General features: G+C 37.7%; 1 protein-coding gene across 1 annotated transcript in view; it reads right to left on the reverse strand.

Annotated features, from left to right (window-relative positions):
- The window catches only part of COL25A1 (collagen type XXV alpha 1 chain), a 426,836-nt gene that overhangs the window by 148,820 nt on the left and 251,628 nt on the right, over window positions 1–26,388 (reverse strand). Inside the window, 1 exon segment of the mRNA XM_057310227.1 lies at window positions 13,013–13,030. Coding sequence (XP_057166210.1) covers window positions 13,013–13,030 — 18 coding nt within the window.

The following is a 26,388-nucleotide window of genomic DNA, read 5'->3' on the forward strand; positions in this document are numbered from 1 at the left end:
TGCCAAGTCCCAGAGATTTCACTCTCCACAAAATCCCTTGAATTGATCTTTCCATGTTTGTTGCCAATATCCTTATTCCTGGAAAACAAAACAGTCTACAAGTCTCTCCAGGTCTTCCCTCACTTTATTCCATCCTACATACTTTTGTCAGATTATGTTTCCTAAAGCACATTTCTGAACATTTCCCCAGCCCCAAAACTGTCAAGGCCCCAGTGAAAAAGTCATTATAGGCAACAATTCTCCATGGAAACAAAGGTGTTGCAGGAAAGGTTGCAGAGAATCAGGCCAATACCACTTGACCGACTGATCAAAAGAACATTACCTGCCTCTTGATATAATGAAGAAGGGAGTATACTATATCTTCATAAGAGATTATTCCTAAAAATTGAACCAGAACCTAATCAAACTTCTAAATGGAACTTGAAGGTTACGAGAAATACAGAAGACAGGGGAACAAGTCAAATAGCACCACAAAGAATTCGTTAGAGCAATCCAGAATGTGGGGCATTCCATATACAGGTCAACTGTTGTGGGAAAATTGGTGACGTGAAAAAAATTTTTTGAAAAGAGGACTAGAGAATAAAAGAGACTGAAGAGCTATAGCAATTAAATGCTAATTGGATAAAACAAACAAACATACCATCTAGAAAGAGACTTGTTTGAGACAACTGGGGAAATTTGAATATGGACTGGGTATGATGATAATAAGAAATTACTGTTGATTTTATTAAGGTTGATACTGGTTATATTTTAGAAAGTCCCCATCAGTTAGAGATTAGTATTTTAGTATTTGCAGATGCAATGACATGATATCTAGGTTTTGCTTTTAAATACATCAGCAAACAAAACAAAACAAGAGAAACAAGGGAAAGGGATTCATGAAACAAGATTAGCCACTGACAATTCTTGAAGCTAGGTGACAGTTCCAGGGCAGTTTATGATACCATTTTCTTTTCCTTTTGAGTATGTTTGAAAATTCCCCCAAAGAAGTAGTTACATGATTAAAAAAATGTTATTTTAGGCGAATCTTCAGATTCCTATCAAATAAAGTGTTAACACTTCTGCCTGTGTCCAAAGTTCTCTATGATCTGCTCCTAACTTTCCTTTTTTGTTTTATCCCCTCCCACCCCTGCCTCAATTCCCCACATGAGGATCCTGTCCTCCAGTCAGCCTTATTGAATACCAGCTGTTCTCAGAGGACTCTTTACTGCTGTCACCACTGTATCTCTGTTTATGCCATTCTTTCTACCGAATAAGCATCCTTAATTATCATTTGACTTGGAATAATTATAGCACACCTTCTTGAAACCTCTTACCTGGCAACTTGAGCTATGGAGCTATTTGGAAAACAAATAAACATAGTAGAAATTTGAGTTTCTGAAAGAAATGTTAGTCCCAGTACAAATGTTAGCCCAGTAAGCATCCTGTCTCCACCCTTCTACAACCTCACTGTCATTATGGCCAGTCATTGATGGCTCATCTCAGTGACTTCTCTTCCCTAAGATTTACTTGACCTTCTTTTGGAAATGTTTTCTCTGTTTTGAATTCCTAAAGCACTTGTGACTCTTATAAAACTCACCTCGCCATGCTAGGTATAAGATTTGTGCTTCATACTAAGTTATCAGGGTGCCTAAGGGCAAGAAGAAAGTTATATGGGGAAATATAACAAACGATGCCTTTTGAGGCCTTAACATGTACTAAAACGCAATCTTTGGCAGGTCACTTAACCTCTCTGACCCTCAGTTTCTGCATCTGTAGGATGGAACAAACGTTTATCTCCCACGGGAGTTGCAGGAAGTCATTAAAAGAACATACGATCTGTAAATATTATTTCCTTCCTCTTTTCTTCCTAATTCAAATGTAGCCTTGTACTTTATACATGGTAAGTATCAATAGATAGAATATCAGGTTTCCTGCAACAGAGGTCTCTAAGAAGTTATCAGAGTTAAAATTAGTCTTCCCTGAATAGCCAGTTGACCTTCAAAAAGTCAGAGATATCTGTATGACCAACATGCTTCCAATGAATGTATATGAGGATATATTTGATTTCAGCTAAAAGTTGTGCTTTTTGGGGTCACTATAATTTCTCATCTGTTGACTCATAAATCTAGTTCAGAGTAAAGACTAATAGTAAAAGGAATAAAACAACTTTGCACAGTCTCTTGAAGATGAACTCTGCTCAATGAAAGATATTTTTTCTTACATCTCAAATATGGACAGATGTTTTTGGATCCTGTCTCCCTCCTGCCTGTGACTCCCAACTTTTAGAAAGAATGCTCTATTTTTCGCTCTCCCACATTTTCAATACTGAGTCATTCCTAAAACTATGGCAATATTGCTTTGAAAACCACCAGGCCACTAAAGTTGCTAAGTAACCTCATAGTTGGAAACCCGGTAACTATAGCTCATAGAACTGACGGCTTCTCCTCTAGCTTCTTTGGCAATGCCTTCTCCTGGGTCTTCCACTGTCTGATGGGGGTTTCTCTGTAGGAGACCTTCTTTTTCCTCCCTCTCTTTGTACTTCATAACTAACCCTCCTCCGCCCATGACTTCTCTTACCCTCGATACACACTTTCTGGTCATCTCACTCAGTGCCACAATTTCAGCTGCTACTTGTCTATTGTACACCCAGCTGTGGCTTCTCTCCAGGATATGCCTACTGCCTACTCCATATTTCTTCCTGAACACACATTTCAGATCCTAATGCCCACCACTAAGACTGGTTAATTTTCTTTGAGTATGTTGCATACACTTCATTCAGGGTTCTGATGGTCTACGCTGAGACTGTATTAATTAGATAAGGAGGCTTTCCTTCAGGTAGATGCAGACCCATGCCAGAGCTCATAGCTTGGCAAGTGAAGCATGAGCTGAATTTCAGACCTTCCCTGTCCCTTTGCTGAACAGCCTTGCACAGTACACAACTGGCATGAGTGTAAATGGTGGCTCTGAGTTTATTGTAAGGAGTAAGATTTCTTTCAGAAACCGAAAACCCCACTGTGTTTATTCTTTTCCAAATAGCTCCATAGTTCACGTTGCCAGATCAAAAATGATACTTGATATTTATTCAACTATATCAATTAAGGATGCATCACCTTTGATTTGTTTTCAACTCTGTATTTTTTTTTAAGATTTTATTTATGTACTTGAGAGAAAGAGCACGACAGAGCATGAGTAAGGGAAGGGGCAAAGGAAGAAGCAGGCTCCCAGCTAAGCAGGGAGCCTGACACGGGGCTCAATCCCAGGACCCTGAAATCAGGACCTGAGCCTATTAAGCATTTGTCTAACCCACTGAGCCACGCAGGCACCCCTCAGTGTATTTTTTATAGAAAGACTATTTACTGAATGTGAATTATGGCAGTAGATTATGCCTGATCTAAATCTTAAATAGTTAACATTGAATATACTGACCATTTGAAAAAAAAAAAAAAACCTGAAGTGTAAAGATTCACATTAACTTAGGGAGGTAATAGAGTCTCCCGTAGTTATTATTTAAACTAAGTTTAAATGTGGCCTACCCAAAAGAAAGAAGGTAGAATAAAATGTTTCTGGAGCTATTTTTCTACCTACTATCTTATAACATTCTTCCACTTTAATCTCCACCTGGTGCAATAAATACATTCTATATTTAAAACATGGTATCAATTAAATATCACTAGAGATATTTAGAGAGAAAATAAATTTAGCTGATTAAGAATTTTGGTTAGGATATCAAAATTGTCAAACCAAGGAATCCATAAAAACATACATGTGAAATTACATACACTTATATAATATTATTTGAGAAAATTCATGAATAATTTTTTGAAGTGAATTTTACCTCACTGAAGAATAATATTTTTAACTAAAACTCTTCATTAGCTTTAGAAAGAATCAGACACATAAGTGTGCACTAAAAATTTGTTTTAGATAAAGAATCCTATACTAGACTCATAACAGTGATCATCACTTTTCATGAATTTCTTAATCTTAAAATTGAACTACTTAACCTAAATTTCTATATGACTTGAGGCAATTATGCTATTGGATGTTGATCCAGCAGATGAGGTCCCGTTATGAGGGTTCTGTGACATCATGGCTGTCTCCGTGCGAGCGCTCCCGTGAGGGGGCTTGTATGCAGATATTTATATTTGCATAAATAGGACTTGAATAATAATGCATGTGCCATACACTGTTCTAAATGCTTCATTAAGTCATGTATTAAGTCAAACCAACCATCTTTTACATTGAAAAACTGAAGGAAAACATAATTTGCTCAAAGTCATACAGTTTGTAAATGACCAGTATTTAAATGCAGGTGTCTGCCCATGTAGCCCATTCCCTTAACCCTACTCAATGTATTCTGCATGCTCCCTTTAAAAACAGACTGCTAAAAGCTGATATTTTCAGTTGTTTCAGTCCTTTCATCATTAAATACACATAAAACTATCTTTAAATCTGAATTATTAATTGTAGGCATTTATTTCATTTTTTAAAATTTTATTTAATTATTTTAGAGAGAGAGAGATAGTGCAAGAAGGGCACAGGGGGAGGGAGAGAGACAAGCAGACTCTGCGCTCAGCATGGAACCCGATCTCTCAGGACCCTGAGATCACAACCTGAGCCAAAACCAAGAATCTGCCACTTACTGACTGAGCCACCCTGGCGCCCCAATTGTAGACATTTATTCAATAAAAATTTATTGTGCATATATCAAAACCATATAAAAGAACTGAGATACAAAAATGAGTAAGTTCTGGGATTGATAACAAACTTCAGCATATGTAAATCAAAGTTGGATTAATTTAATTACTTGTGAAAGTCTATGTGCCACTCACCTTTATTCAGGAGAATTAAAAGGAATACATTTGATAAGAAATAAAACATAAAGTTGGCAACAGAAAGTAGTTCTTCAATTAATTTCAGTGGGAAAGAATTTTAAGCTAAAATTAAATATTGAGATGATGTTATACCATATCAGTATACAAATCACCATGTTAAAAAAAGATATATAGATGACAGTAAGATGAATAAACCATTATACTATGTGTATAGTATATAAGTTTATATTTATCTAGTATTAAGTATATAAATATATATAGGTATTAGCTAAATGGACTACAATGGAGTCTTTCAATTAACCAATTACTTAATCAAATACCAGAAAATCTAAAATCTTTTGTAATCATTCTCTCCATCATATAACTACCACATAAAATACAGATAGTGGGGAATGATACTGCTTTTTCAGATCTAGCATAATTTATTCAGGAATGAATACGTTACTAGTTTAATATGATAGTTCTATTCTGTATTGAGCAAAATAAATACTTTCTACGCACACACACACATGCACACACACACACATGCTTTTCAAATTTCTTGGAGAATGTACATGTCCTCCCCCTGCCCCCAAGTGAGACTATGTGGATCTGAAAAAGGCTGGACTGGAGCACAAACATGAAATATGGGAATTGCTAAAGTGTTAGGTTAGAAGGAGCTTAGTATATAATTAAAAACATATGAACAGAAAGTTAAATACTGTCCCAAAATATACTATTTTATTTGGGAATAATTCCTTACAAGACACACACAGCTTGATTCTTGTACATTTTAGTAAAATATTGTGAAATGGCAGTGACAATGTCAGAACAACAACAAAACAGCAAAAAGGGATTTGGGGGGAAAAGGCAATATGACATCTTCTACGTCTTCTCTAGTGCATTTGAAAAAATACAAATGGAAGCCACACGCCTGCATGTGCAGTTGTCTGATGGTATTTGCTTGTGGTTTTCTCTTACATTTTTTTCTCACTGAGTAATACAGAATTACAACATACAGTCCTCCAAATTCCTAAGGGAATTATATCTCCTTCATGTTCACATGCAACTCCAAAGGAGAGTTATGAGGAGGGCTTTGAAATTCTGAAAATTTTATGCAAAAGAAATGCCCTTGGTACAGAAGGAGTACCTTTCCCTTAATACAGTGGTTCCACTATCTCACTGCCTTCTACTGAACGTACTGATGGAGCTATTGGGGGTGAAGAAAAGGCCACTGTATCTTTGTAACGCATACAAGACGGACTCCTGAGAAGGTTTTTTTAAACTAGTTTCTGTAGTTTCTGTTCAAGTATTTATTGGTGGAAGAATATGATTGTTTAAGAAATGTGGCATGAAACACAACCACCATAAACTGCTTTCCATAACTGTCTTGATTACTAAAAATCAAAGATAAGCCTTGAACCCTACATATAAATGGCTAAAAACAAAAATAATACATCATAAGTATGGCCCTGCATTAAGGCTGCTTATTTTACCAAATACTAAATATCAGTATAAATAAACTACTATAATGAAAGGAAACAAAAGTATCCAAGCCCTCCAAACCGAGTAGAAGTGAGATATGAAAACTGACAAATGTTCAGTAAAATCTCAGAGCTTAGAAACCTCAGAGGCCTGTTTTAAGTGGCATTATTGATGACACATGGTAATACCGATGGGGTGTTTAGAATCATGAAGAGCTGATAGTTTCTCTCTTCCTTAGCTTCCTCTTCCTTAAGGTCTTGTATACACCATTCATAACTCAACAACATTTGCTGAACATCTACTATGTACCAGGTACGAAGTGAAGTGTTATGGAGGATATTAAAGATGAGAGAAAGCGTAGCTCTGCCCTTGAAGGCCATGAAAGCTAGTAGTCATGAGAGAAGGGATGTGTATAAATGACTACGATACAACAGAAAGAGGAAAAAGTACAATGGAAGGAGGAAATTAATATTTACTACATGCCTGTCATGTACTAGGCACTGCATTAAAAGTTACACATAAATTATGTTATTTTAATCCTCACAGTATCTGTTGAGGTAAGAAATTATTATCTCTGCTTTACAGATGGGGAAGATGAGACTCAGTGTCTGAGTAACTTGCCCAAGGTCACAGAGCTTTGACCTGCAGTCTGTCTGGCTTTGCTGTCTATGCCCCTCCAGTGTAAAGTAGTATAAAAAGTTGCACACCTCATGTGTTGTGGGGATTCAGCAAAAGAGACAGCAGATATCTTGATGGAAGAAATGTCATGTAAGTAGGAAAGGTGACCATATCTGAATGTGTGGAAACTGGGTATATCTAGGGACTAAGAGGGAAATAGTTCTGAGAAAAGGCTATTCTAAGAAAAGACAAATGAAGAAAAACAGATTGGAAGAGGAAAAAACTTACATGGTCGTATTTGGTTTGGATGAAGCATAGTGTTCAGAGCGTTAAATGAAAACTTAGCGGGAGAGAGGGCTAGAAAAACAGGCCAAATCAAAGGATTTAAATGTCAGGCAAATAATTAGATTTCGTTGACCTCTAAGTGGTAATCGTATTGAAATATAAAGTTTTGGGGTCAGAAGAATGACATCATCAGAAGCATGATGGAAAAACTACCCAGCAGACATATGTGGGATGATATTGGCCGCTGCTATGCTCCCTCCTACCCCTCGGTATCTCCACCATAGAGACAGGAAAAAGCTGAATGTTCACTTTCCTGACTCACCTGCCTTGCAGCCGTGACTGGCCAGGCGGGTAGCAGTCATGTCCTCACAGCGTGCAGAATGGTAATGGGGACGTCAGGATCAAAGACACAGAAATGTGGGATTCTGCCAGGCAGGCAGTGAGCTAGAGGATTTCACTGCGGTTGCTCAGAGCATGAGCACCATGACTCTCGTACCTGGCAGTAGAGAGGAGAGGAAAGGGAGGACCTGGGATGAAGAGCCTCGTGTAGACAGGGAATGTAGGCATGGGGAGCCAGGGTTCAGCTCTCAGAACAGGGGCACCTGAATGTGGGCAGCAACTCAATCATTAGAACTAAGGCACGGCAGCAGGACCACACTTAGAGCAATGGGTCACCTGCATGCTGGAAAATAGTCTTCCTAAATGCCTCACGTTTAAGGTCCCCATGACACCTGGGGATTACCGGATGTGCAGGCACAGGGCAGGATTTGCAGGTAGGGTTGAACTCACCCTCGGAATGGCAGGTCTGCGAGAGTTGACAGAACTTCAACCCTCTCCTTGACTACGAATATTAAAAGAACTGCCAAAAGAACAGAGACTGGGTCTGTCTTGTTCACCACAATTTCACAGCCTTCTGCTGTGCCTTGTACCCAGGAGCTAAATAAATCCTTGAGGTACTGACTGAAACTGTGCTAATATGAATTAATGAGCAAACAGTAGGGTGATTTTTATTTCAATAGATTAATTTTGCCCCACCTCCCAAATAATTCTCATGACCTCTAGTTTGAAATACAAACGCACATCTGTCTTTTTTTTCTCATTTCCTTTCCTCCTTTCTCCCGACTTGCTCTCTCATCACTTATTTGTTCTCTTCTTACGCAGCCATTTTTCCCCAGTCTCTGTGACATTATTTACTCTACCCCATTCTTTTTCCTCTCCAAGGATTTGATTTCCTTTGAGACAATGGATTCACAGCAGCATCCTCTCCATTCACTTCCCTGCCTCTTTTCCCATCTTAACCACAGCTGCTAGAATTGCCTTTTTTTTCCCTTCCTAATACCCTTTCACCATCTCATTTCCCTTGTCAAGAACCATTTGCTCACCCATTTAGGTAAATGCAAAGACCCACCTCTCTTCCCTAAGGCCTATTTTCGTATTCAGTTTCATACTATCACTGCCATTTAGCTTTGCGGTCCTCACAATTTCTTAACAATCTAAGCTAAATCCATCTAGGCCGTCTTCAGCTTTCAGAAGATAATCAGAAGAACTCCCTGAATAATAGACATTTTCCCTTTTACCATCGGTCTACAAAATAAAACCTTATTAATCTGGAAGTCCTAACTAAAGAAGGCGTGAAACCAAAGACGCAGAATCGAGCCTTTCCCTCTCTAAGGGAGAGTTTTGCACGGAATAATACTGTGAATAAGATGATGTGGGAATGTTCAACCTATGTGAGAACACTCTACTGACATAAACATTTGCACATGAATAACAAGTTGCCAATTATAATTCTGTCCAAGTACTTTAGTAAACTTTAAAGGATGTGCAATCTCTCAACTCAAACATTGACAACTCTTTTTTTGGAAGTTAGTTGTTTGGAAATCTGATTGTAATCTTCCCACAGGAAACCTAATAAAATATGGTTTATGTTCCCAGCTCAATTCACAAAAGCCTGTTTCTAATGCACCAAAAAAAATTCTTATTGTACAATAGAAACAGTATAGGTAATACTGTCTTAATGGAAAATCACTGTCAATTGGGATTTGGGATTTTAGAAATGTATCTCTCACAATGCTACCCAGTCAGAGGGGGTATGGATTTTCAGTGGAGTAGGTAGTCCCGCTAAGGAGTCATCCCTCAGTGACATGGTTATGACTCAGGGAGCGGGTGAGAAACATGGGTTTGAAGACTAGTTAAGGGAACTTGTTTGGAGAAATCTTGTTTAGGCAGCAAACTTTCTTCTTCCTTTCCCCCCCCCCTTTTTTAAAAAGATTTTATTTATTTATTTAACAGAGATAGAGATAGCCAGTGAGAGAGGGAACACAAGCAGGGGGAGTGGGAGAGGAAGAAGCAGGCTCATAGCAGAGAGCCCTTTCCCCATAGTTAACAATATGTGCTAAGAAGACACAGGGATAAGGAAGGCGCAGAAGTAGCAGGGAAGGAATGTGGCACCTTGGTTGCATTGAAACTTACATATATAAATAACAAAAAATAAGTTATGAAGAATTTTAGCTCAGAAATCTTATAAAATTAGGGAAATTAAAGAAGTAGATTATCAAGAAAGAAGTGGATATCATTTTAATTCACCAAAAAAAATGAAGGGAAAAAAGGGAAGATATACACCCCAAATTATAAATTCTTGTACACGCTATATATACCGTATGTGAATAAAATCATTTTTAGTAAGCCAAAACACAGAACATGGACATTTTAAGAGAAACTTGGTCAAATAAAAGAAACCTTTCAACCATTTAAAAACCCATAAAAATTTCCTAATTTAGGTTTTAAATGTACCTTGCTTGTTTATTCACTGTATGTACATTATAAATATATATTAAACAGATTTAATGTGTACTTTATATAAATTTACTCAAGGAAAAAGTGGATTCTTGGTAACATGGTAATGTAAGACATAATTGTATAAGATACCGTAACTCTCCTGCACATATTGATAATCACATTTACTACATCGTTTCTAAGTGTTCATACTTTTGGGTAGTCAAATTTGTTCTTGGAGGTAAAAGCCCATTTAGTTTGTACTTTTTGCAGAAGAAATTTCCCAAGAGTAGATTAGAGGTTGGGAAAGTAATACATTGTGATAGGTGGTAGGGAAATTAAAATACAGAATGGAAAGGAATCTGTATACCAAATACTTCTATAACTTATAAAAATCTCAGTGCATAGTTAATAATCATTAAGCACTAAATGAAAAACTCCATTAAGAATTACTTATTTTAAAATCTAAAATTGGAAGTTTCTTTTGAAAAATGCTATGATGGTGATGTAGAGTTAAGAGGTAAGTCAGACTTTTCCTTGGGGACAGACCCAAAAAACTCTTTGCCTATTTTCTGTGCCATAGAAAGATGAAGTGAGGTATTTCCTGGCTTCGCATTTCCCCTCATGCCTATTCTTCCTGAATCCATGGCTTATCCTTTTGCTGTGACAAGAGGGAGACATTTTGAATAAAATGATCATGTGATTCGAGTGTCCACTAAAGGCAAACAGATAGTCAAGATGAAGGAAAACCAGAGCAGGTCACCATTTTAAAATGCCAATTCTCTCTTCCTTGAAAGGTTCCAAAGTTTTCAAGTATAGGCAGTTAGATAAACTTTACTTTTTAAAGTGCCATGATATATTTTCAAATCTTGGTTACAGTGATCCATGATGTTCTGCCCATTCTTGGCTTCCTGCACTGGTTTATCACTGGTTTATCATCTTTCTTCTTCTCATTAACTGTGGCTGCGAACTCAAGATTTATTATGAACATATTCTTCTTCTTAGCTATTTTCTTTAACATCTCATTAACTAATATGCTTTCAATGCTATCATTTTGTCCAATTTTCCAAGGCTTTATATCCATATCTGAAATTTCCCCTCTTTGTTTTGTCTGTAGGATTCTTGCCCTTGGATGCTGTCACAGATGTAGGTGCCAGCCCTCACCACTGCCTCCCTCCAAGGCGACTCGATAATACAGGTCCTACACGTCCTAGTCCTGCGGCTGCCTCCATTCCTCTGGGGCAGACCAGAAGTGCTGGGGAGTTAACACCCAAGCATGTTTCTCAACAATAGAGGAAGGGAAATTAGTAGACAAATACATCAATTTCCCCGGCCTTTCAGGGGCAATTCTGAGACAAGCTCTACAGTCTCTCACAGCTTCCTCAGGAATACATCTGTTTTCTGGCCATCTTGCCTCTCCTGTGTCATTACCGCATTCCCTCACAATGCTTCCTGGGATTGTCTCCCAAATAAATTATTTATACCCAAATCGTTATCTAAAATATTGCTTTAGGGTAGACAGAGGTGATCTAGGCTAAGACAGAGGTCCTATTAATACTTAAAATATGTTACAGATTATAATAATCTCAAAACCAGCACTCCAACTTCTTTTATCCTCTGTTACCTCACCTTTTCATCTTCTCTTGAGAGATGAGTGCTACAGGGGTAGAGGTTTTCACAGACACACTTGACTTCTATCCCCAGTTTTATGGGGTCACCCCAGGTGAGTCATGGATCTCTTCTGATTCTGTGTGAGTGTATGTGTATAAGTGTGTGTATGTGCATGTGTGTGTGTGTGTATGTGTGTGTGTATAAAATAGTGTTTTCCAGGGCTGTTGTAAGCATTAAATAAAATAAAGCATGCAAAGTACCTTTTACTTGGACTTCATCCCATTATAATGTAGCAGTTTCAAATTTAGGAAATAAGCTACAACTTTCTTTTGTAGATTTTTTTCCCTCCAATAAGTGAGCCAACTTAGAAAATAAGAGTGGAAATCACAAATAATAAGAGTATTTTCTGATATGAATATAAATTAATTACATCCCGAACTTTTTCTCATGAGCGTGCTATGGAAAGGATTGCTCTAACTGAAGTATGTGGGGTTTTTTGTTTGTTCTGTTAGATAGCCTTAGACACCGAGCTCATAAAACTATAAATAATATTCGCATGGTCTAGTATGAGAATTAGTCCACAGCAACCAATTTGAATATTGACTAACAAAGATATCATCAAAATTGTTTATTTACAAAATAATCTAGGGCAGAAATAGCATTTGGCATATCAAGGGGAAAGAGACGTAAGAGGAACTCAATAAATAGCTACATTATTTATGGGTATTATGGTGTTAAAGGTAAAACATTAATAATGGCTTTCCCTTCTCCACAGCTTCCTAACAGAGCACAATCAGTAATATTGAGTGTGTTGTTTTTTACTGACTCTTCATTTCTGACAACTCCCTTCTTTTGTACTTTCATCTTTCCTATACATTCCTCTCCTTCCTAAAATTTCCTCATTTTCTTCAATACAATTTATAGCTCCAAAGATTTTTCTGTTGACTGCATTCACATTTAATTATAAATCATGTCTTCAGCAGTTGGTTTATATTGAAAATGTAGATGAAATTCCGTATCTGTCTGTAATGAATCAAAAGTTGCTGGTATGATCACATTCTAAATAATCAGAGTCTGTGTGGATTTACGGCAACATTATTAATACATGATTAATCAGTCCCTAACGCAAACCAGCTCATGCCCGACATCTACTAAGTCATTCTATCTTACATTCAGGTCCTGTGGCACTGTTTCCGATCGGTTAAGAGTTTTGCTTTGTATGATAGCACATTGTTAAACTTGCCATCTGGCCCAACAGCTGATGTGGCTCACACAGCCCTGGAGAGGCCCCAGAGCTTTACTCCTGGGAAATATTTGGTCTACTGTGTGTCATGATTACTGGTTCATAGCTTTTTTATAGACTTGAAAAGAATTGCAGAAAAATCTCCACACTGAGGAAATCCTAAATCGAAATTAATTTGTTAGGAAAAGAGTTCACTTACCTGAGGACCAGGTTGACCCTGAAATTGTAAAGAAAAAAAGAAAAAAGGAGAACAATTACAAAATTGCCTTTATTCTCACTAGCAAAACTTAAACTAGTTCTGAAAATCTTTACAAAATGTTTTCGAAGATAATAATACCTATCTACCGACAAATTTTACATTGTGGTTTTAAAAAATCGTATTATATCTTAATATTTTTATTCTATGCTATTTATCTAAAATCCTGCTATTGTGGTCAATTATATGTTAACTCCAAAATGACCCAAGGGCTTTAGTATGCTCTAGAGTTAAACTGGAGAAAAAGAAGGTAAAAGGTGAACTACGTTATCGTAATGAATGGGTTACTTCCCCGGAGGGCTTTCTAGCACAGACTATTACTATGAGCTACATATTCAAAGAGCACAGTGACACGAAAAAAAGAGGCAGATATTTTTAGTTTTAGTATTCCCTGAGTCTTTGGATTTCTCATTGTTTCAATAATCCTTTAAGTCAATTTTAAAAATAAACACCTATCTTTTACTCTGTACAATCCAACCCAAGGGCATTTTAAAAGAATATCAGAAGACTTAGGCTCAATTAAAGTGCATCATAACTCCTCACTCGGTCAATAGATCATGGAACCACTGGACCACCTCATTCAGTTTGAATGTCACTTTCTTGTTGTTTAAGCTGATAAAAATTTCAAAGCAGCATGACTGTAAATGCTTCTCAAGAAAAATCACCTGTGAATAAAAGTATTGATTACACACATTGCCTTCTTAAAACCTCTAATTGGGTTTCATAGAAGACGAGATGAAAGAAAAAGTGTACACCAAGTTAAGGAATCTTTAAAAATAAATTAATAATGTACAATCTCATTGTACCAGCTCTATGCCACAGGGTATCAATATAGAAAAGCACAGAACTAATACAGCTCCAAAGAACACTCTCCTTCTCTCTCCCTTCCTCCCTCTCTCTTTCTCTCTTTCTCAGACCCTCTCCAGGTTTGGACTTTCTCTAGGTACTTATTCTCTAACTGACTGGGGATAGAACAGATGATTTGTAAGAGCGGTTAGCCAGGTTTTATCTAATCAAACCAGGAAAGGGAGCTAAACCAGTTACCGTGGCTATTTCCCACAACACTCCAGTGTTCTAGGGGTGGTACTTTCCACATACTGGGGACTTTTGGACATGTTAGTCCATTTATTCCTTATGACTGCTCTGCATCTCACAAGTGAAGAAACTGATGCCCATAGAAATAAACTAACAGTCACACAGCCTACAGGTGGAAAAGCCAGATTTTAAAAACCCAAATCTGATGCCAATGTTCATGCATTTTCCACCAGGTCATTCTGCCTTTCACTGACGTTTAAACTTGCAGTTGTACACAGACTTGCTCAGATCCACAATGATATCAGAGCACCCACCCTTCAGCCGAGTGGATGCTCTAAACTTCATAACCACCCCTGGACTGCAAGCAACAGTGTGAATCTCTGCTTGGAGATGTAGACCTAGAACCAGCAGTCTCCCAATCTGTTAACTGATACCTGTACACAAAGCAGGTCAGCCGAGGTGCTTGAGGGTAACAGATAACCTAAAATTAGCACTAAACATGGGGGACCTACAAAGGCAAGGCTCCCCACCTACATGTGAATGCAGATCTTCCCAGATCCATGTAACGGACAAATTACAATATGTGCTCACTCCCACCTACACTCCGCTTCTCTCGTCTGGATGCTTTAAGCCTCTGACCTTCCTGAAGTTTCAAACTAGTGCAGACTCAGAAATGTGAACATGCATCTTTTAGAGAAACACAGAATACATTCCATCTTTTATATGGTTTTTCTGGTGAAAACCCAAAGGTAGAATTATCTAAAATCAGAAATATTTTTGACAAAAGAATAGAGTTTAGCATCATTGCTGAGATCATTTGATTCCCACGATTGTTCTACAGATGACAGACTTTTCCCGTCTATCTTTAAAATGTGGCTTTCCTGGGGTGCCTGGGTTGCTCAATGGGTTAAGCGTCTACCTTCAGCTCAGGTCATGGTCCCAGGGTCCTGGGATCAAGCCCCACATCAGGCTCCCTGCTCAGTGGGGAGTCTACTTCTCCCTCTGCCCCTCTCTACTGCGCATGCTCTCTCTCACTTTCTCACTCATGCTCTCTCTCTCCCTTGAATAAATAAATAAAATCTTTTTTAAAAATGTGGCATTCCTGCCATTGCACTGAACAAAAGATTTTGTACAATGTATGGCTATATTTCTGTGTTACTATACACAAATACACATTATGTTCTGGATTTTATGTTAGTGGTGGTGAAATCAAACAATAAGTGACAGTAAAATTAGAAAGTTGACTGTTACATAGACATTAAAAATTATATAGTACCAGGAAACAGAGTACTGTAATGTGTGACATGAATTTTCAAGTGTTTTATGGTGTTCATGAGTGTGTGTGTGTGTGTGTGTGTCTAGGGTGGGAAGCATGAAAAGGAGGGCTGGAAGTGGGTTGGTAGATAGGTTTCCCCTGAAATGATGCATATAACGTGACAAATTTGATAACTCTCCCTAAAACATGGATTACACAGTGCAAGCCTTACAACTGTTACACAAGATTCCAGGACTGCCTGCATCAAATCTTCTCACTCAGTAGGACGTAACAAAGATTCCCCAGCAGACACCTAGAATACTGTCGGGAAACAGTCTAATGGCTGGAGACTCTTAGTCTTCGAAATAGAGCGATCTGGATAAATGAAGAAAGTGATCAGAGGACAGGTGTCATGGGCATGGTCATGCCAGCTTCCCCTATGGGAGTGCAGAGCATAGGAGACTGGACAAGAGCCCAAAAGTGAAGAGCATCTCAGAAACTCCCTGGTGATTGAGGACACTGGCCATGAAGACTTCTTCACAGACAAATCACCAAAAGAAATATCTCAGAATTTCTTTAAGTTGCTTCTGAGTAGTTCATTGAGAAATCCAAGTATTCTCATTCATTCATGGATATTTTTCTAGTCTACTCTAATTTACAGATAGTGAACCTTATCAGTAATCAACTGTGAAAGTTAATTTTTTTCAGTTTTCTAAAACACACTCTTAATGAATCATTATAAATTGTGACTAAAGTTTACAAAATACAAACTATGTTGGATTTTTTAAAATGGAATTCCTTAAAAGGACCCTTTTCCCAAGCAAACCACCAAGCTGTTTCTAAAACTTAAACCTAGGATAACCAAGAGCCATTCCAAGAGTTAAGTCACAGAAATATTGGAGTTTGAAAAATAGATGCAAAGGTGGAGAATGCTGAGTGCCCAGGAGTCACTGATCTACTGTATGTCAACAGCTCGATGCAATACCCTCCAGGCAGCTACGGCACCAGCGTGAAGAAAAAGAACAGCAGGAGGAGTGACTTTAAAAAGTGGTAATCAGAACAGCATGGTGGAAAACAATCAGCCAGTAGCTGATGCCTGACAGAAAAGTGTACAAAGCAAGTTGAAAGTTTTGTGAGGCAAATAAACCACAATGGAGCATGATAAATAAGATGACATATCACTTGAGTATGTATTGTTACTTTAGGCAATTAAAGAGCCATATTAACCATTCCCGGTTAGGCTGTTATCACAATTATGGCTGCCAGAAAGTGCTAACATCCTTCTCTAAATCGACAAAGCCATTTAGAGTTCTGACTGAGGCAATTAGTTTCACTACATGATATTTTTTTATAGATGGTAAATCTGTGTCACTCCTTTTCAGATGGGAAAAATGCTGTTTTTCCATTAACAACAGGCACAGCTAGGCATACAAATTTGTGCTTTAAAAGTACAATCTTACTTTGAAATACTAATTAGGATAACAGACCCACATACATCTTTACTGTGATAAATTTTGAAATAAAAACACACTCATTTACAAAAACTTGAGAGAATATTAGTATTGTTCACGCAACTCTGAAAGGTGTTACCTCTGCTTCAAGGTAATGAGACAGAAATTACTTCAATAACTGAGTAACTCATCCGTAACAATCCCAAGCTTGCTACTATGGTTAGTAACCTCAGATGCAGATTCATTTCATCCTCTTGAATTGAAAGAAAATACTACAGAGTAATAATTCCTAGGCTTTGCATTTTGGAACCCTTACTGTCTAAAAAGATCATTGGAAGATGATTACTGTAATTTCATTATCTCTTGAAAAGACTCAAATCCACACATTCGATGTCAAGTTTATTTTTCTTTTCAGATGAAAATAGCATCTAAAGTAGGCATCTAGAGGCGCCTGGGTGGCACAGCGGTTAAGCGTCTGCCTTCGGCTCAGGGCGTGATCCCGGCGTTCTGGGATCAAGTCCCACATCAGGCTCCTCCGCTATGGGCCTGCTTCTTCCTCTCCCACTCCCCCTGCTTGTGTTCCCTCTCTCGCTGGCTGTCTCTATCTCTGTCAAATAAATAAATAAAATCTTTAAAAAATAAAAATTAAAAAAAATAAAGTAGGCATCTAGGTAAAGCTTTAGAACATCATAGGAACTCTGAGTGGTAACAGGATTGTCCTGGTGGCAGGATGTTTTGAGGACCAATAGATCCTAGCATAAAGCCATCTCAGTGGGATTCCTTAACCTTTTAAGAATCGCAGCCTGACCTAGAGTCGGTGCCACTATGTGGAACAGATACAGGCTATCCCTGCAGTACCAGGAAGGAGTCGTGACCATCCTCACCACATGGTGAATTTGTTGACATTTCATCGCCAGTATCCCAGTGCCCAAGTTATAAGGTACTTCCGAAACAATTATTGAATTGCTAAAAGGTGAGACTATTTTGACTAGTCCAAAGATGGTTTCCAGTATCTGTAAGTCTACTATTATTACACTACATGATTATATTTTCAAAATGGTCCTTCTCAATCTAATAGCCTCTTCGCTTCTGGTCACTACAGAATAAACACATCTATGTCAAAGAAGAAGTCTTTCCCCTCGATGGAATCTTATTCAGGTAACAGAGATGGAACTAAGACAGAGACCTGAGGAAGCTTCAGAGGAGGACGTATGTACTTATATACATGCCACCAAACAAAAGGCATGAGAGTTCCATCCTGAAGAGAAATCCCTCCCTAGTTTGATTAAGCCTCCATAGCCAATTAATGTGAGAATATTATATTCAATTACTTTGTGAATTATAAAATGCTACACAAATATAGCATGGCAATTTATAGTAGCTTATAAAACCAACAATTCATCCTGCTAATTCAAATTTAGATAAAGTGTCTATTAATTTTTAAAAAATTAACATGCAAATGATATACTACAGAGAAAACCAATTGAAGAAATAAAGCATTATGGATTATGTGTATTCATTAAAAAATGACTTTGCAAAGACTGCATAATCTCTCAATATCTGTAAGCTGCTCAGGCTTCCAAGGACTTACACACTTGACTGAAATAAACATTATTCATAATTTATATTGCCTGTTGTGTTACCCTACAGGATACATATTAATAATTCGTACTTTAGCCACATTCACATAATACTACTTAGATAAGAGTAATTCAATTTAAGGTTTTCTTTTAAAAATTACTTAATCCCTAATGGTTTTAATTCTGGGAAAGAAAAGCCATATTCTACTCCAGAAGAAAAAAATAGCTATAGTCTCAAGCCTGGTGGTTATATCTTCTCTAAAATTTGAGAGAAGGAGTGAGAGCCAACATGGAGATGGTTTCGTTGGGTTCAATATAAAGAAAACAAAAATTCATTCAAAATGGAAGATTTTGGGGTCCCTGACTGGCTCAGTCAGTTTAGTTGTCCGACTGGTGATTCAGCTCAGGTCATGATCTCATGGGTTGTGAGATCGAGCCCCATGTCAGGCTTTGCACTCAGCGGGGAGTCTGCTTGAGATTTTCTCCCTCTGCCCCTCCCCCTACTTGTGTGGGTGCTCTCTCTCTTTCTCTCAAATAAATAAAACTTTTTTAAAAATGGAAGGTTTCAGGGCACCTGGGTGGCACAGCGGTTAAGCATCTGCCTTCGGCTCAGGGCGTGATCCCAGCGTTATGGGATCGAGCCCCTCCTCCGCTGTGAGCCTGCTTCTTCCTCTCCCACTCCCCCTGCTTGTGTTCCCTCTCCTGCTGGCTGTCTCTATCTTTGTCAAATAAATAAATAAAATCTTTAAAAATAAATAAATAAATAAATAAATAAATAAATAAATAAATAAATAAAAATGGAAGCTTTCTTCCATGATATTTGCCTTTCACAATTAAATAACATAACTTAAAGATTTACTCTTACATACAGCTTAACAAGACGTCACAATAATTACAAAACATTATTACATTTTCTAACACAATACCATATTTATCTTTTCTTTCTTAAGATTAAACCTTTATAATGAGAACATAGAAAAGTAAAGAATTTTATCATGTTCATGTTCTGTTATTAAAAATTTCACACAAAAATATAAGAAAAAGACTCTACATTAATTTACAATGTTAGAATTTATTGGATGCCTACCATTCTACTAAAGTTGATTTGGATTTGTTTTTAAAGATTTTATTTATTTATTTATTTATTTGAGAGAGACAGAGATAGAGAATAAGTGAGAGGCAGAGGGAGAAGCAGACTCCCCACTGAGCAGGGAGGCCCATGTGGGGCTTGATCCCAGGACTGTGAGATCACGACCTGAGCCAAAGGCAGACAACCAACTGAGCCACCTAGGTGCTCCAATTTGGATTTTTGCTTACATCTTTCTATATAAATATTTATATTTATAAATATAAAAATATGTTTCATGTTTTACTTTCATTTTTATTTTTTATTTTATATTTATTATTTATAAATACATATTATTTCCTTATGACACAACACTGAAAATTCAGTGTTATTTCAGTTATGAACTTCATATATTTTATTTACTTATATTGTTGTATATAAAATACAGATTATACACTTTTTAGGATATAACTTTACATGTGTATACATATGTATTCATTCAGACATATATTTGTAAATCTATCTCTATGAAGAGAAAAAAGGAAGGAAGGAAGGAAGGAAGGAAGGAAGGAAGGAAGGAAGGAAGGAAGGAAAGAAAAGAAAAGAAAAGAAAAGAAAAGAAAAGAAAAGAAAAGAAAAGAAAAGAAAAGAAAAAGAAAGAAAGAGAGAGAGAAAGAACGGGAGAAAGAAAGAAAGAGGTGGGAGGAGGAAGAGAGGAAAATGTATAATTCTGGGTGGTGGACTTATGGGTAATTATTTCCATCTTTAGAGTTTTCTATACTTCTCAAAATGTTAGTAGCCCCATGTCTTGATTATAAAAATATTTATCACACAATACCTAATTCACTCCAGAAAACTTTTAAACAGAATCTTAATTAGGTTGTTAAATTTTTTCCATACTAAATTCATTCATTCAAAGACCTAGGCCAGTAATTTTGAATTCCATTTTCCAACTTCTCCCAATTCAGGCTGTTTTTAATCACTTGGAAGAATGTTGTGAAATTATTAAAACTATTCTTCAAAATTTGATAAGTACAGGGTTTTTTTTTTAAGATTTTATTTATTTATTTGACAGAGACAGCCAGCGAGAGAGGGAACACAAGCAGGGGGAGTGGGAGAGGAAGAAGCAGGCTCCTAGCGGAGGAGCCTGATGTGGGGCTCGATCCCAGAACACCGGGACACGCTTAATGACTGCACCACCTAGGCGCCCCAATAAGTAAAGGTTTTGAATTCACTTTCAGTGTATGTCCTACATCCCTTTTAGGAGTAGATTAGGAATAGGGAGCGAGAGGGGAAAGGGAGCTCCAGATTCAATCACCCAATGATAGGAAGTCATGGATCCACATAGTATAGGAATCCCTATTAGGCCAAGTTGGTTAGAACCTTTGCTATTTTGCAAAGGTTTGGGGATTTAGCTGTGTTCTTTTATGGAGTCATTTGAAGAACTTATGCTTTAGGCTATCAGACTTCTAAAACATAATACATATCCAAGTCTCTTCACCAACCGGCATGGAATCAGGAAGGGCTATCAAGGTGTAAATAAATGACAAGTTTTACAAACATATGTTTAGTAGGGCACAATAAACATAGAATATATGTGAGGAGAAACACCTGCTCAGCTTCTATAGTTTTAAAAACACATGCTTTTTGAAGAATGCAAAGGCAATTTTTACTGCTTGCCAATTTTTATTACATTGTATATAATAAATAATTTGGTTTCTCCAAACCAGAAAGATGTTTATTAACATCTTTAAAAGTGTGCTATTTTGATTATTCCAGATAAATACTGGAAACGAATTTATAAACATCTGTCAGGCTTATTAAATTTATGTAAGTGCCCAATTCCAATTTTCTAAATATTATGCGAAAGACAGGCGTAACAGTGCTCTCTGTAGCTGCCTGTTCTAGATGTTTTGCATTAACAAATGAGTACTAACAGAGTCAATTAATTCATAATGCCTGAGTCACATAATGCTTGTTGCTCCAGTGAGAAAGAACCCTAAAAATGGAAAGAGGTTCTGCAAATTGAGATGCCTTAGGATCCGAGATGTTTGGGGTTGCGTCATAATAACTACCACTTACGGACTATCATAAGGCACCAAGAGCATTTTAAATGACACCTGTGTCAGTAAATGGTAGGTATTCATTCTCTGATGGCTAAGTAATATTCCATTTTAGATATGAACCACACCTTTTTTCTTTATTATTATTATTATTTTTTTAAGAACTGGAGGGTATTACGCTAAGTGAAATAAGTCAATCAGAGAAAGACAATTATATGGTTTTACTTATATGTGGAACATAAATAGTTCAGAGGATCATAGGGGAAGGGAGGAAAAACTGAATGGGAAGAAATCAGAGAGGGAGCCAAACCATGAAAGACTCTTGACTCCGAGAAACAAACTGAGGGTTACAGAGTGGAGGAGGGTGGGGGAAGGGGGTAATAGGGTGATGGGCATTAAGGAGGGCACATGATGTGATGAGCACTGGGTGTTATACACAATTAATGAATCATTGAACACTACACCAAAAGCTAATGATGCAGTATATGTTGGCTAGTTGAATTTAAATTTTAAAGAGAAGGAAAAAAAGGAGGTTGTAAAAAGATAATAAATAAATGACACCTCTGTTACAATAATCTTGCAAATTAGGGATCATTTCCATCATTTTATCATTGAACAATCCAAGTCTCAGAGAGCGTAGGGTCCCCCAAGTCACACAGCTTCTAAAATGGTAAGCTGGAACTATGAACATGGGTCTGACTTGAACTACTTGTGCTCTCACTTATGTCACAGTGGTGGCTGAAGCCATGGGTTTGGAAGAGATTACCCAGGGGAAGCATGAAGCAGTGATTCTTAACCCTCTTTTGAATTGAAAGAAGTTACTGTTGCTGTGAGAAATATCCATACATGAAACAGTTAAAATTTTACACATACACACACACAAAAAAAACTCCTTAAGTCTATCCATCAATTGTCTAGTGAATCATTCATCCCAGGATAAGAGAAATATACCCCTGGGTATAGAAATAGAAACATTTCAGAAACAAGAGAGGAATAGTGTCCCAGAAACAAAACGGGAGGAAAAGAATTAAAAACAGCAACAAAGTAGAGTTATAGAAGTCAAGATTGGAGAGAATTTCAAAAAGAGAAATTAAAATGAGGACCACAGAAGGTCCATTGCATTTAACCAATAGGAAGTCAGAATCTTTACTGTAATTGGTTGAGCAGTGAGGTGAGGAAATTAAGAGAAGAATAAGGTCCTTAGATGGCAAGCAGGTGTTATCTGAAGTGTCAAGTGTGATAGGTTATTAATGACTGCCTGGAATAATGGGTTACAAGAAGGTTCTGATTAGGAAAGTTGCTGGGATTGACCAGCAAAGGGTAAAAAATAGAAAGTATGTGTACCAACAATTTGCCAATCTGTGTGGACAATTCTTTTGAGGAATTGTGTGTGAAGTGAAGAAAAGAAATAGGATAGTAGCTAAAAGGGACACAGGGCTGAAGAACAGTTTTTTTCTTTGTTTTTGTTGAAAATTTTTACAAACGGACAGAAACTTAGCTAAGAGAAAAAGAAACAGCTTGTAAAGCAAAATAAATATGTAAGAGAACACAAAGGAAGTGATGTTAGAGAATAAGAGTCAGGAGATGGGACACCATTTTGTCTGAGAAGAGGAGAGAGGGAGAACAGATACAGATACATTTGGATATACAGAGGCAGAAAATGGAGGTATTCCATGCCCTAAATCTCAAGGGACTCTGAAGAAGAAGTTTGCTGGGCATGTGATGGGTGTGGGAAGAGTAAGGCTGAATGTTTATTCATTCAGCTAACATTTGTTAAGCACCTCCAGAGTGCCAGGCATTCTTTGGGTACTAGGAATATAATGAATAAAACCAAGTCCCTGCTATCATTCTTGTTGGGGGAGATAAGACTGTAAGAGAATGTTTATAAAGAATGTGGCAGGTGGTGATAACAGCTAAGAAAAATATGCAAAGATAAGGAGACTATGAGAGCCATTTAGTGGGAGGGTGCCATTTTATAGGGTGGTCACAAAAGGACTGTCCAACCAGAGGAAAAGGGGGGAAAGGAACAGCAAGTGGAGTGCCTGGTAAGGTGGAGATAGGGTGTTCAAGTAACTGCCAGATTTGCAAATAGATTGAATGGGGGAATGGGTGGGGGCGGTGTGAGAAAAAAGAGGAGTCAGGAATGACCCCAAGGTCTGCCTGGGACAACAAAAGGAATGCAGATGCCGTTTCCTGATGGGGAAGGCTGTGAGAGGAGCAGCTTTGGAGAGTAGAGGCTCAGGAATTGGTTTTGGACATGTTAATTCTGTGATGTCTATGAAACATACATGTGGAGACGTTGAGTAAAAAGTTGGATATACAAGACTAGAATTCATAAAAGTCCAGGATAGAGATATAAATTTGGGAGCCTTTGAGATTATATGAAATTATATGAGATCGCCTACTCAGTAAATAAAAATAAGGAAGAAAAAAGGCCCAAGGACTGAACCTTCGAGCATTCCAACGTATACCGACCATGAAGAAGAAAAAGAACTAGCAAGACTGAGGAAAGGGCAGTGAAGTAGGAGGAGTGCCTTGAAAGAGTTATATCAAGCAAGGGGATAAGCAGGGAAAGTGCTTCAAGAAGGGAGCGATCAACTCTGTAGAATATAGTCCAGTAAAATTCGAACTGAACCCTGACTACTAAATTTGTCATGGTGAAGATAATCAGTGAGCCTGACAAAAATGTTTCCAGCAAAACAGTAGAGATGAACGCCTTGTTCGATTCAAGAGAGAATGAGAAAACAGCATTTTGATGACTGTGGACAACTCTTTCTACGAGTTTTGCTGTGAAGAGCAGTGGGAGTAAACAAATGCAACAGTGTCTGGGAAAAGGTATGGGGTCAAGGAAGTTGTTGCTGTTTAAGATGGAAGATATGGCTTCATTTTGTGCCAAAAGAACTATCCAGTAAGGAGGAAAAACCACTGATATGGGAGAGAGGCAATTGCAAGAAAATGCCTTGAGCAAGGCAGAGATTAGCTCATCTGCACAAGTGAGGGGACAGTTGATCCCTTGTAACAGGAGGAGAGAGGGTACAGATTTGAGTAAATTATCGGATCTGGTGGTGGGAGTGTATAGAAGCTATATTCCGATTGCTTCTACTTTTTCAGGGAAATAAGAAACAAGGTTACCAACAAAGTTAAGTGGGAAGGAGATGCTGGAGGATTCAGGAGCAAGAAAAAGGTTTGAAATAGCTAAGAGACAGTGACTGGGTTATGAACATCGATCAGGGGACTGGGCAGCATGATGGATCCTCATGAGATTAGTGGTGCGAATTTAAAATCAAACCAGTTAACTGGGTTGTTTTTCTCCTCCCCTCATTCAGTGACGTGGGTGCAGGTGCAGAGTAGAGGGTGAGCTGTGTTTTACTAGGCTCGGGTTTCCCCAGGCCAGGCCAGAGGGAGAGAGGAAGGAGGGCGTTTACAGGTGTATGCAAGAGCATGATTCAAGTGACATCCTACAACATCTCATGTATTAAGGAGGAAAGTGAGGGTATGGGAGGCTTGTAGGTAGTGGTCTCCATTTCTCTGTTAGATACATTTTTCTGTTCTTCCCCATTGCTTTGGTGACATACCCACTGAACTATATTTAATAAGTTCAATTGTACAAATGCTTTTGTAAATTAGTAGAACATATGATGCGTTGATCTGTGGTTATAGATTTTACCAGCACTGTTTTAACAGTTTCTTTAAACATGCTTTTATTTTATTTTAGTTATTTTATCTTTCTATATCTTTAGACTTAGTTGTAGGAATATAGTCTCAAAAACAAAGGATAATAATAGTAACAATGTTATCTATATTTATTCAATAAGGACTCAAAAATCATTGAAGTATCGAGTAATTACACAAAACATTTGCCTAAAGTACTCAAGATTTTCTTATAATTCTTAGTGTCTTTAGACCTTGTTCATGACAAGCTACCATAGAATTTATATGAATCACCCATTTCCTACATTTTCTGTAACAAGGATAAATAAACTTTACCAACCAAGTCACAAAACTTTAAGGGTTATGGTGGCTATGCAAGCAAGGCACTGTGGAAATGCTAGAGAAAGAAATATGGCCCTTAGAGCACTCAAGCCCTCTCAGGATGGACGGACCAAAGTTTAAAACTTCACTTTTACTCTATCGAAGGGAATGACATCTTATTTTGACCAAATCAAGGCTCAGGTAGACCTGGTAGTCAAAACCTGTGGCTCAGCCTCCAAAGAGACCCTTAGCCCTCATGACCTCCCTGCAATCGCTCCAGGCTCCTAACGTCCAGCACAGCCTTGCCTGGTTATCCCCTCAGTCTGCTGCACCCCTTGCGCATTCCTTGTTGAAATCCCGTCCAACATTACACTAGATGTTAACTGACTAGAATTTAAATAAAAACTTGAAACACGACCAAAAGAAAAAGAAGAAAGAAAAAAATCCCAGCCAGGCTTTAAGGCTGTCACAAAGGTTTGTCTGCTTTCCCACAGCAGATGGGAACTTTATTTCTTAATATCCACAGATTGTTTTCTTAATTCCTTTACAATATTACATTCTGCCTAAAATTATAGCTATCAGTCCCTTCTCTTCCCGATAAAATGGTATGCTCCTTGAACAGCTAACACTCACCATGCTGTTACAACATACCAGGCACTGGGCTGTTGGCTTTGCACACATTACTGGGTACCATTATTAGCCCATTTTACAGCTGTGGAAACTGAGACAGAAAGAGCTTGAGTGACTTACCCAAGTTCACACAACTATTAAGTAGAAATACTGAGATATAAATTCAGGTCTGGCAGATTCCAGAGCCTATACTACACCTTGGACGGTGGAAGGCAAACAAATACTTGGTTTTAAAAAAAATTCATCTTTATATGATTTTTCATTCCA

Source organism: Ursus arctos, unplaced genomic scaffold (assembly GCF_023065955.2).
Source record: "Ursus arctos isolate Adak ecotype North America unplaced genomic scaffold, UrsArc2.0 scaffold_11, whole genome shotgun sequence".
NCBI classification, from domain to species: Eukaryota; Metazoa; Chordata; class Mammalia; order Carnivora; family Ursidae; genus Ursus; species Ursus arctos.